The 11,699-nt window shown below is 40.1% G+C and overlaps 2 protein-coding genes across 2 annotated transcripts in view; both read right to left on the bottom strand.

Annotated features, from left to right (window-relative positions):
- Positions 1-954: 954 nt before the first annotated feature.
- On the bottom strand, positions 955-5,755 carry LOC118413934 (fibropellin-1-like). Its single transcript, XM_035817599.1, has 10 exons — positions 5,624-5,755; positions 4,758-5,165; positions 4,457-4,573; positions 4,051-4,164; positions 3,634-3,876; positions 3,334-3,453; positions 3,093-3,212; positions 2,685-2,798; positions 2,230-2,307; positions 955-1,647 (listed from the first exon to the last, which is right to left on the bottom strand). Exons 1-10 carry the CDS (start codon positions 5,670-5,672, stop codon positions 1,523-1,525), a joined length of 1,488 nt encoding a protein of 495 aa, XP_035673492.1. The 5' UTR covers positions 5,673-5,755; the 3' UTR covers positions 955-1,522.
- Positions 5,756-6,518: 763 nt separating this feature from the next.
- Positions 6,519-11,699, bottom strand: part of LOC118413975 — a 7,758-nt gene continuing 2,577 nt past the window's right edge. The window contains exons 2-4 of the mRNA XM_035817668.1: positions 8,728-8,844; positions 8,242-8,383; positions 6,519-7,781 (exon numbers count right to left, since the gene is read on the bottom strand). Coding sequence (XP_035673561.1) covers positions 7,605-7,781; positions 8,242-8,383; positions 8,728-8,844 — 436 coding nt within the window. The 3' untranslated portion in view covers positions 6,519-7,604. The remainder of the gene's footprint in view (positions 7,782-8,241; positions 8,384-8,727; positions 8,845-11,699) is intronic.

Raw genomic sequence — 11,699 nt, 5'->3', positions numbered from 1 at the left:
GCAATATCACGCGTATCTCTGATAGACTTAGAATGTATGATACAATGGGTTGGTGCGTTACATAATCGGAGCCTTTATCGAGTTGATAGGCTTGGCTAAAAAATGAAATTTATCAGGGACTGTTCATGACAACGAAGGACACGAGACATGACGGAAATGCTGACAGGTATAGATCAATGAGATAGGGCAGAACACTGACAACAGAAAATTTGGGAAAGACAAGGGACCGTGCAGCTATAATAGGGATAGGCTACAAAATACAATGTACGCTGATAACACCAAGATACGATGATAAAGTCTGATTATCATAAATGACTTGATCTTTGCGATGAGGTTACTACCTATGATAACAGAACTGATGCGGTCTACACGCTGTGGTTATAATTACTCACCTGCGGAAATGAGGTGGCTGTTTTGCAGCAGAACTAAAGTCCAAGTCACAAGGATGTAGGAAACCATTTTTGACAAACGTTGTTCGCTTTAGAATGCACCCTAGTCCACAGATCTAGGAAGGCTAGCGTATGAACTAGAGTGTGTTATTTGAACACAGACACAAGAAGGGCGTTTACCTGTTTGGCCCTTCATAATTGTCACCATTATAACATCGCTCATGACAATAAGAAATAAGTGACGTTGACAAGTTGCTTCTGTGTGCATCTGCATGCCTTAAAGAATCAATTCGCTGGAAAATAATGTCTTGATGTCATTGTTTGCCATAGTAATATATGACATATTGGCTTTCTGCACTAGACAATAAGGCCACATTTGTGTTGTTGTAAGTGAGATCAGTACTTAGTACGCCTTGTATGTCCTTTAAATTTATTGCAGTTTTATATGTGATCATTGAATATTAAGTTGGGACGTTGGTGTGCTTTTTTGCACGTTTCTCTGGTAGCACTGCGTTTTCTATTCCGACGGTCTACTAAGAACAATCACAATCAAGAACGTTTGCAATTATGATTGATAAAAACTGTTTATTGAAGCAAGGAATACAAAGGTACAGTGCATTATCCCAAAGTGGGTACCGTTCAACGACGACTGGTGAGAACAGTCATGTTGACTTATGTCGGCTTATTTCCAAGTTGTTTTTTTTAGATGACAGTTCCCATTCCCAAGTCAAAGCACGGGTTACTTGTGTGTTTTCCAATATGTCATAATTGTCACAACAAAGAACAGAAACGTCTTGCATAAAATCATTCTTCGATATACAGTCTAGTAGCCTTCATAGCATTTCAACACAGTCAATACAGTATTTTTGCTTAAGTTTAATTGTATTTGGTGTCATAGAGAGGTGTATGTTCTAATTCGGTAAATTCCTGATTGGGGTCATCTATAAATCTAGCACACACGAATGTTGCTGGTATCGGTGGGGAGTTGTAACCTCCAAGCAAATCTAACGCTGGCAAGACACAAGCAAAAGGGCTAAAAAGTATCGCCCAGGTTTTTAGCCCTTTGGATACTATCTTTCCCCGTTAGATCTGCTTGGAGATTCGTATAGTTGGTCCTGAAAGGCCGCTGTTCCTCAGCCGACGGTGCAGGAGTAGGACCCAGGCCCGGCCTCCATACACGTCATACCGTCAGGACAGGACGCCTTGGTGCAGCTGTAGGGGACTGCCGCCCGAACATGGGGACTGTCGCGCCCAAACGCTGGAAGATTTGTTAAAATATCACTTTGAAAATGTATAAAATGTACAAAGGTGCCATATTGCCGAACAGCGTTTACGTCGACTAAGTTAAATTGCTCAGGTGTTTTACTGTGCAATCATGAATAACCCATGTTTTTTTCTTTCCTTTGAGTTTGTAAAACTAACGCTCGCCGAGGGCGACGCCGTGGGCGTCAGAGGAAAACCTGGCAAGACAACATCAGAGATTGGACATCGCTCAACCTACAGGAAAGACTGGCTGCAGTGAAAGAAGACAGAAGGGCCGGGAGACGAATATCCATCTTCATTGCTACCTTGCACCCCCCCCTCTCCCCAACGACCTGGAGGTCAAGGTCGTTGGGGAGAGGGGGGGTAGGTAGGTAGGTAGGTAACTAACGCTCAAGCACTAATATCATCAATTATTAGCATCGACTACATTGTTGAAATCTTTGATTTTATCAGTCCGATAATAGGCTAGAATTTACATCAATAACGGCACGCTGGAAAATATACATATCAACACATCATTTTCAATCACTCGTATGAACGTGATTTGGCACTAAGTCAGAGATCTGTATGGACTTACCGTCGCAGTGGAGAGACGGTCCTGTATCCACACAGGCCCAGCCGAACGGACAGGGGTTGGGGTTACACAGGTCGATGTCTGGAGAACGGGTAGAAGAACATTTTAAGTTATGAGAAAAGGAAGTATTCTTCTCTAGATGTTGACTCAAGGTGTACTTTATTCATGGCTGGACACAGTATACAATCCTTACAAATCTACAGTTTGGTTTCCTACTGATGCGTATTTAACAATTAATCAGTTAAAGAAGGATGCTTTTGAGTTATATTATGCCTAACGTTATTCTATTGATTTGTCTTATTTTAGCATTTGTAAGCTAAGGCGTGTTAATTCTTGCTATAGCACTATTATGTTGTCTGTATGTACGGGTCACCCCCACCCCCAGAAAAAAGGCCAACAATGGCGACATGTAACCCTGGTAAAATAAAAATAATCAAACAAACAAACACTAATCACACCTGTCTGACACACGTCCCCAGTGTACCCTGGCAGACAGCTACAGATGAAGGAGTCGATCCCATCTTTGCACGTCCCGCCGAACTGACAGGGCGATGAGTCACACTCGTCGGTATCTGACATGAGCAAAGTGCGCAGCATTCTTGTAGTGAAAGGTACGTGTACGTGTATAGTGGAATCAAAATTATGGACAGGTCGTTTGCTAAACGTGACATCGTCTTGCTAAAAACAAATATTACCATATTTATGTAAAGATATCACAAAGTGTTTGGATGTGATTTATGATTTATACATGTATAAAAAAAACTACGGTAATTCTTGATTTGTAACTTGATTTTAGCGGTTCTAACGGTCACTAGTTATCCGCTGATGTTTCATTATCGTAAAAAATATTAGATGTGAAGAGATACCGATTTCACATCGTTCTCCTTCAAAGCCAGGTGGGCAGTCGCAGTGCACGAAATCTTCTTCGAAGCAGGCGGTGCAGTTGCCGCCATTTTGACAGACGTTTAGGCGACAGGGTGACTCGGCTAGCGTAAAAAAAGGATTCGTGTTAGTCAAAATCATCATTTATATTCAAATCTATGTAAAAAAAATCAATCTCATTATGATGAGGCATAGGAAGTGATGTTCTTTAGCCATACTACCTACCCGATTCACAGACATAGTTGTGTACACTATCACAGAATTCCGCCGTCCACTTGTAATCTCCGTCCTTTTCCATAAGTACACAGAGCTCAGCCGGCTCGTCGGGCTTCCAGTTTGTATAGCCTAGATTATTGGGATAAAACAAAAGTCACTTTGCTCCATCATATGCTTGTTATTTGCCTGAAAAGAATTGGAATAAAAACAACACAATAAAATAAGTTACACAATCCGTAAATTGACGAGCTTGTAAAAAAGTCTAGTACTCTAGTATGATTGTAAGTATAAAGGTAAGTGACAAATTACCTGCTAATGGTGAGAGATCGATGTGTTGAAAAGTGACGTTTGAGCTCTTGAGCCCGATCCAGTGTGACACGCCCGCCCCCTGGCGGATCTCGTTGGCGAGGAAGGCCTGTACACCGGCGTCCTTGATGATGGCTAGGCGTCCACCAATGGCGGAGCAGCTTGTCTGCGCGTCAGCGTGGTTGGCAGTGTCAGAGGACAGCCGGTAACACTTGTTGTCATGAAGGAGATTTACCTCGGGTCGTTCTTGATTTATGGTAATATGAAAAATTCAAATATACAATTGTGAACAGAGTTAAAGACTGAACTTCACACGGAAGAATGACGAGTTGCCCATTATGCAAATTAACCTCAAAGAAAGTGCATGATATAATTGTTTATTTGGTACGTAAACAAACTGTTTGGACAATTCAGACTCACCATTCTCACAGTGATCACCGATCCACGAAGGTGCACAAGTACAGATGTACCCATTCAAACCGTCAGTGCAGGTAGCTCCGTTTTGACAAGGATTGCTGGCGCATTCATCTACCTCTGGGGAGGGAAAATGAAATGAATATTTTGTAAGCTCTTATAGATTTTGGGCATCTGCATAAAACAAGTATGACTCTGTTCTAAATTTTTAGGACTCCTTCAATCATAAATGATAATAGTTCATATTGCCATAACCCATCATATTTCAGGTAAAACAGAACATGGAGAAGAAGAAGAAGAGTGAACAAGTTAGGTCAGTTCAAACACATGCTGATAACCTTACACAGAGAGGCAAACCTTCAACAATTGCTGACAAAACTTCACATCAATGCTTCTATGAAAGCCTGTTTACCTGTTTGACAGTTCTGTCCCGTCCATCCAGCCTGACAGATACACAGGTAGCCGTCCGGCAGGTCCGCACACACCCCGCCGTTGTTACACGGACTGTTCAGGCATTCATTCACGTGCTCTGTGAATATAGCGTTACACAAATGCATATAACACAACTTGCTATGGGTAAAACAAATATTTAACGCCATCAAGCCATGTATAACTTACTACTAGGGCACACATTTTTAACATAGTGATAGTTGTGTCTTCAAGGATCCTATAACACGAATAGGCAAACAACATTAGCGTGTTTGTAAACTTACCTTTGACACAGGTGGCATACAAGTCACTGACCACATCTCCATCTACGCACCAATTTGGCCCCGCCACATCGATACCGCATGCCTCGCTGGCGGAGTAACCGGGGATGTAGATGTACGTGCCGTCTAGCGGCTGGCACCGGTACGGCTCCGGGATACCGCAGGCGCTCTGAGCCATCATTACCTGAACACGACAAGCGCCGGCCGGGTCGGTTCCGTTGCCGTCTGGAAGTGCAGGGCAGTCCGCGGTCCACTGTAGTCCGCCACCACAGTCCAGGTTTGCCCGCATACACGGGTACATCATACCCTCTGCCACACACGCGGCTTGGATGTTGGTTTGCGTCATCAGACCGGACACACGGACCTTATAGTACGCCCATCCTTGCATAGAGGTTATGTACACCACCTCGGCTGGAATGGCATACACAATTATAAACGGTTGGTAATGGTTGTATTCTTACTCTTATATGCACAGAAAATTTATTGCTATGAAATAAATCGTACACTGTTCTCTCTGGTTGGTGGTTCAATGCTTTGTAAATAATGTGTTTTCTGAGTGCCTACATTGAAGCCTGTGTGGCAGTGTAAAATTTTGTAAATAGTCAAGGCAATATGCAAGATAAGCAGACTGCAAGTCCATTTGACTGTACATTTTGTTGGGTAATAATGCGAACTATACTATCCACTCTCGTCCTAGACGTATAAATGTAAACATTACCCAGTTCTGCACCTTTCTGTACTGAATCTTTTTATATATCTTAAAATCTTTGCACAACATTCAATATATTACTTATAACGGTGGCACTGATTTCAGCTGTTGAGATATTGAGGAAAAAAACAATTTCGTGATAACTATCATTAAGACTTACCGGACAATGACGTGGACGCCAGGAGAGCGATGACAAGGATGGCCAACATGGCTGCTACAACCGTGTTTTACTCCCGATCGATAGCTGTAGGTATTCCCCGACAAGTTCCTCTGTGTGCCTACACTTCTTATATAGGCCGAGAAACTGCACCTTACATAAGTGATCCGAGCAGGATGTTATTGTTTTACGCTCAACATTCTTTGTCGTCTCAAGCAACCAGTGTCGGAGCTAATGCATTGTTTTCTACTTAATATCAACTGTTTGGCGAATACAAAGTGCCGCATCGGCCTTGATATGGGCAGTGTTTATACCACTGATAGTAGAAATCCACAAAGCAAACGATGCACACAACATTATATTAGCCTTGTTCTAAATATTGGCTTCTGCAGGGACCGTTAGAGGGTCAACGTGCCACCGTTCGTTATAGCTATTTTGGGCTTGTATCGAGCGTTCCATTGATATATGCCCCCTCCCTCAAATGGTGACAAGGAGATTAAATCTGTCAGTGTGACACATGTCTTTGACAACATCCACTATAACTACTTTACTATTTGTTTTATGAATAATAGATCAGATACAAGGTTATCCAGTATTCTAAAAGTAACGCAGTACAGCATATATATGAGTGTGTGTGTGTGTGTGTGTGTGTGTGTGTGTGTGTGTGTGTGTGTGTGAATCTAAAACGTTTAGTAAAGGTGATCATCAATGGTGATGAAATAAGACTCCCATGCATTGAACAACTGATATAATTTATGCAAATGACAACATTATTTGAATAATCGATGAGAAACATTCATAACACGTCACTCGAAACGTTAGCGTATCTGGCGACGGTCGTAAGGTTCCAGTTGTTTGATTGCACACATTGATAACAGTAGAAATGGCAGTCGTTATCATCAAGGCTGTCTCTACAAACTTTATTGACCTTGTGGCAATGATACCGCTGAGCTGCTGCATTGGCAGTACGATTAAACACGTGAACACTTGAGGTCTGAAATGACTTAACTTATACATAACATCTTTAGGGAGTCCTTATTGCACAAAAACAGGTCCAGCCTGATTAGAAATAAACTTAATTGATATTTTCATTTGGACAATATCAGCATTCACGTGTATGATTTGTTGACATAATGATCATTAACAAGTTTTGAACACACATATGCAAAATATATTCATATAATAAAGCACGTTCTTTACGATGATTCTGTTCTTTACAAGGACTGGCAATAACATTCCAGCTATGCTGGCACTGTTGTGTTGTGAACACACTTTTCTTGAAAATCATTAACAAATGGTAAGACTGATAATTTAAGCTTGACTGTTGGCACAATTTTGCATATTTCTTCAGCATATGTAATGTCTAAAATGTACATCTCTTTCACCACATTTAGAAGTAGATACATGCCAGTCACATGGTTGTACTACTTACAATTTTGTGAGCAAAACCATAGCCAGATGAAGAAAAAAATACTGGTTACGTGAAAAGAAACATAATCTTTACATGTAATACTCACTTGATAATCATGCGATTCTATAACTTAAATATCACTTATCTTTGATATGTAAGGGGATGACACCTTTCAAACTGCCATGACGCTAACGTCTTAAGATGGTGTCCTCCTGAAGCATCCAATCATCGGAACAGACTAAATCCCAAGTACACATTTAAACAATCAGTTTGTTCAGATCATATATTGCCAAATATCACCTCGCCAGTCAAAAGTTCAGGTGGCAGAAAACCATGCATTGTCACAAACTAGGGTGATGTTATTGCTTTCTGTGATATAAACAAATCACTTGGCACGGCTGATATAAAATATAGATTGGCAACTTTATGGCATTAAATATTACTTTTACCAAAGCCTTGGTGCTTCCTGCATGTCTTCTTCATTGACAAGATTTTCCTCTCAAGTTTGTTGTTGTTGTTGTTTCTATTTCACAGCAAAGTTGTTGACGAGGTGTCAATGTTGTTGAGAGACCGTCAAACAGAGTTTTCTATCATGTTTTCGCCTCGATGGCGCTCATGTCTCGGAGGTTTAGGTGAGTTCAAGATGATGCAATTTCCGTTTCCGTTGGGGCTCTCTGTGTCATGGTCTTCTTCTATCCTCAGGGAAAGTTCTCGACTCTTTCTGTTCCTTTTCGTTGGAGGTATCTCTACCTGGGACAACGGTAAAATTGGCGTAATCTATATCAATATCTTGATCGACTTTGGTAGATACATTTTTGGACAACATCCTGAATCAAGATGAAACTTTCATGATCATCCGTGTAGCATTTCTTTGATATCACAAATGAAAAGGCGTGGAAACTATGGCGAACTGTAACTGTTTGTATATTAGAATTAAGATAAGAATTCAGGTTAGGATTAGGATTACAAAAGGGATAAGGCTTAGTTCTAGGATTAGGACTACTGATATGAGTAAGATTAGGGATAGGGTTAGGGTTAGCCATCGGGATAGATCATACTTTCACATGTATTTGATGGTGAATTATGTACACTTTTAGCTGTGATCATTGATGTATAGAACAGTGATGATGTAACGCCTATGTAACATTTATAATTTCAAAAAGTATAAAAGGAAATAAAGGAATTGACTGAAAGCATATCTTTGTAATACCTGGTTTTTCAGAAAAACGTCATTGAGAGGGTGTTTTCTGAAGTATATGACGATCGAGTCGACATAGCCAAACGGTTGTCTGTTGATGGAGTAGATGCCATTCCTTTCAAATATTCTATAGTGTCGGGCACATTCCTCTGTCCTACAGAACATGGACAAATCAATATCATTCATGTCTAAATGTAAGCATCAAAGGAACGCCAGAAGAGATACGAAACGTTAAAAACAATTAACAGTGTACAAGTAACATATGAACCATTGATTCTATGAAATCTAACGTTTCTTCCTTAAGTTCAGAAACTTTCAATGTGGTTGGAATTTGTCAAAAAATGAACTATACATTTCGTTCCGCCGTTCCTAGTTTGTGGATGGACATGTATTTATTTCTAAGGGGATATGTTCAGATATCATCTGGTTAATACCAATAATACCGAGGAAGCTAAGATACATAAACACGTTTAAGGAATATGGTTATTTTATCAGTACCTGACAACAAGCCATATTTTCCTCGTGTCTAGATCCTCATATAAGAGAAAGTCGCCTGCCTCTGCATCCTCCATTAGGCTTTCCGCATCCTTCCGGTTCATCTGTACTGGCTCCGTCCTGTCAGTAGTAAATAGAAGAGACATCTAGCAACGTTAACTAGTACTGCAGTTCCTCGAACCCATACCTTCACTAAATGATTTTAGCTTACAGCTGGTGTATTAATTGTGTTTGTCACCAATTATGCAAATAAGTTCCTCATTTACATAAAGTATGATCATTGATCATCCCCTCCGACCAAATAACTGACGTACACAATCTACATTAAGAAAGAAGGCTTTAATCACATTTTCTGATCATTTGAGCAAATGAGGTCCTCATTTGCATTATTATTGTTTAATGATGTTCACCTGTACATAACTTCAAATGCCACAAGTAAGAAATTCCTGGCATTTATCACAGTAGGATTATAACATTTCTCATTGATTATGCAAATTAGATCTTATTTTGCAAACGATTATCTATCAACATCCTACTCAGTTAAAATATCACACGTTGCAATAGGAACAGAGTAGTTTTAGACAATTTCCTCATTAAGTATGCAAATTTGCATAACTAATATTCAACAATATGAAGCTATATCAAACCAAAACCTTCCGCTGCAGTACCGTAGGAACACGCTTAGTAACCCAAAATCTAATCGTTTCAAGGTCTCATCAAGACAAATAGGCAAATATCAAGACAATCCATCGATCTAGCATCGAGTTATGCTGGTCAACTACATACACATACGCTACCGAAAACATAACCTTCTGGCGGAGGTAATGATATTGTTCTCAGGTGTAGTGTTGTGAACAACAGAAATCAGTATTCATCTGCATCGATACGAATATTCCTATCTACTGCCGCGTGTCAAGACGTCACAAGCACTTGTTCATCCCCACCGTCCCCGTCTACCATAGAATCTCTGAGTCAATAAAACACAGATTCCGATCATAAAGTGTAGGGAGGGAAATCAAAGGAAGCCTTTGAGCAGATAAAAGCGCCCCTTCATCTGTATTCCTGACCGCTGTATGAAATGCCTCTGTGATAAGGTGATTTTAATGAGTGTGTGCTAATGTGTATATATTAACATATTGTTATGTGTACATAAAAATCCGGGCGTCCATACGCCAAAACATGCGCTAGGTTTACAGTTAGCGTTTACACTGAAAGGTAATGCTTGAATTTAGTTTATCTAATAGGGAGTTGATCCAGCAAATCAATATTTTGATACTGCACGCATAGCTATATAGCTAGTAACGTTGCAACTAACAATGTATTGACAATGTAATTGAATATCTCGAAGAAAATAATGTGATAAATTTTCTTAAAGGTATAATTTCAAGAATGAGTTTTCCATCAGCGAACACAAGTCGTAGAACCGGCATCCTAAAATAGATACGGAGGAAAATCGTACTTGACATTTGTAATGAATTCCAAACAATTCTGAATGAATTCCAAACGAGTCTGTATGTTTTATCACATAGCCAATGAATTATCTTAAATCCCCATAAAACATATTTGTCTATTCCTATAGAAGCCGTTGTGATTTTGAAGACGAGTGAACGCAGAGACTTGGAGAAAAGCCGACAATGACACTTAAGTAATACTACTTTAAGTTGTACAGTAAGTTATTTGTGTCTTTGAGCCAAACTAGTGTTGTATGATCCATGTCATAAAGACTGACACGCCACGGCATTACCACTATACGAAGGTAGCGACTGTCGACTGAGGTAAAAGATATCTTTAAAACATTGAATAACTAATTCAGCCCGCGTATCGGCCCATCATAGCACATAATGGGAGCTATATTCGTAAATCTCTTCGCATTTTACAACATTATGAAGGAAACTCGTGTCACGTGGAAATGCATTTATATCGTAGCAAAGAGCCATCCCTTTTGAAAGAGCAATTTTATGCAAGTACTGACGCAACCGGAGAAATTTGTCTACTAGTAATACATGTGAATGAATGATTCAAAATTGTACGTCACATTTGTCGGTGTTATGCATCCATGTTGAAAAACAGATCTAGATCTGCACAGACTTAAGGTTGTATTACGGCAGTGGGGGCACCGCTGTGGCACTGCGGGGTTGGGAAGATTGCTCAGCGAATTTTAGAGATAAAGAACGAATTTTCTTATGTTTTGTGTATTTTGTTGTCTTCTAAGTCATACGTTTAGCATTACGCAATATTTAAATTATACAAAATAGGCGCAAATAACACAACAGTGCTCCAGTGAACGAACCCCGCAGTGCCACACCAGTACCCCATGTGCAGTGAGATATCACCTTTAGGGAAAAAGAGGATATATAGACGCACAACAGATTGGACCCCCAAGTTTGTTTCCGACTGGAATGGCCTGAAGTCTTAACTACTTCTCTGCGCAGTGACGTGCTTCAGGGTTACCCGCTCGGGCGTGGAGAGCCAATTAACCGCCCACTCACACGGCTCCGCTGCAGGAACGTTAACATGATCGCCTGACACACGAGCCATGATCTCCGCTCAGCCCACCGGTCAATAAAATCGTTTGGGAGCTCCCACCAAGACATTATTTTTCAACTTAAGAAAACAATAACGCGGGACAAAGTCGATATCTTTGAGCTCTGATTGATACTAACGGAACTAACGGGGTGCACAATAAATTTTGTTGTTGTTCTGTGTTTGGATATGAGGCCTTATATAAAAACACTAAATCATAAATCCAAAACACTTAATCAAAAGGAATGAAATGTCAATTTATGACTTTTGCAATATGAAAATGATCATTCGATTAGTGACATATGTTCTTTCACCTTTGAGAAAGTCCTTCTGTGATACAAAAACAATTAAGGGACTGATTTCACTATTCTCAAGTTTAAAACGTTAGAAAATTAGCCGTTTAACAAAAAAATTCCCGCCATAGAACAAATCATCAATCACTTTGGCAACCC

This window comes from Branchiostoma floridae, chromosome 4, assembly GCF_000003815.2.
Source record: "Branchiostoma floridae strain S238N-H82 chromosome 4, Bfl_VNyyK, whole genome shotgun sequence".
NCBI classification, from domain to species: Eukaryota; Metazoa; Chordata; class Leptocardii; order Amphioxiformes; family Branchiostomatidae; genus Branchiostoma; species Branchiostoma floridae.
The sequence above is the reverse complement of the archived record's forward strand: the minus strand, read 5'-3'. Positions and strand labels throughout refer to the sequence as shown.

Bases quoted from the DNA above. Each gene is read 5' to 3' on its own strand.
- LOC118413934 (XM_035817599.1), bottom strand. From the start codon at position 5,672: ATGTTGGCCATCCTTGTCATCGCTCTCCTGGCGTCCACGTCATTGTCC. The intron at 3,454-3,633 runs GTAATTTGTCAC...CCAATAATCTAG, and splicing joins CGATCTCTCACCATTAGCAG to GCTATACAAACTGGAAGCCC. The intron at 1,648-2,229 runs GTAAGTCCATAC...CAAATCTTCCAG, and splicing joins ACCGTCTCTCCACTGCGACG to CGTTTGGGCGCGACAGTCCC.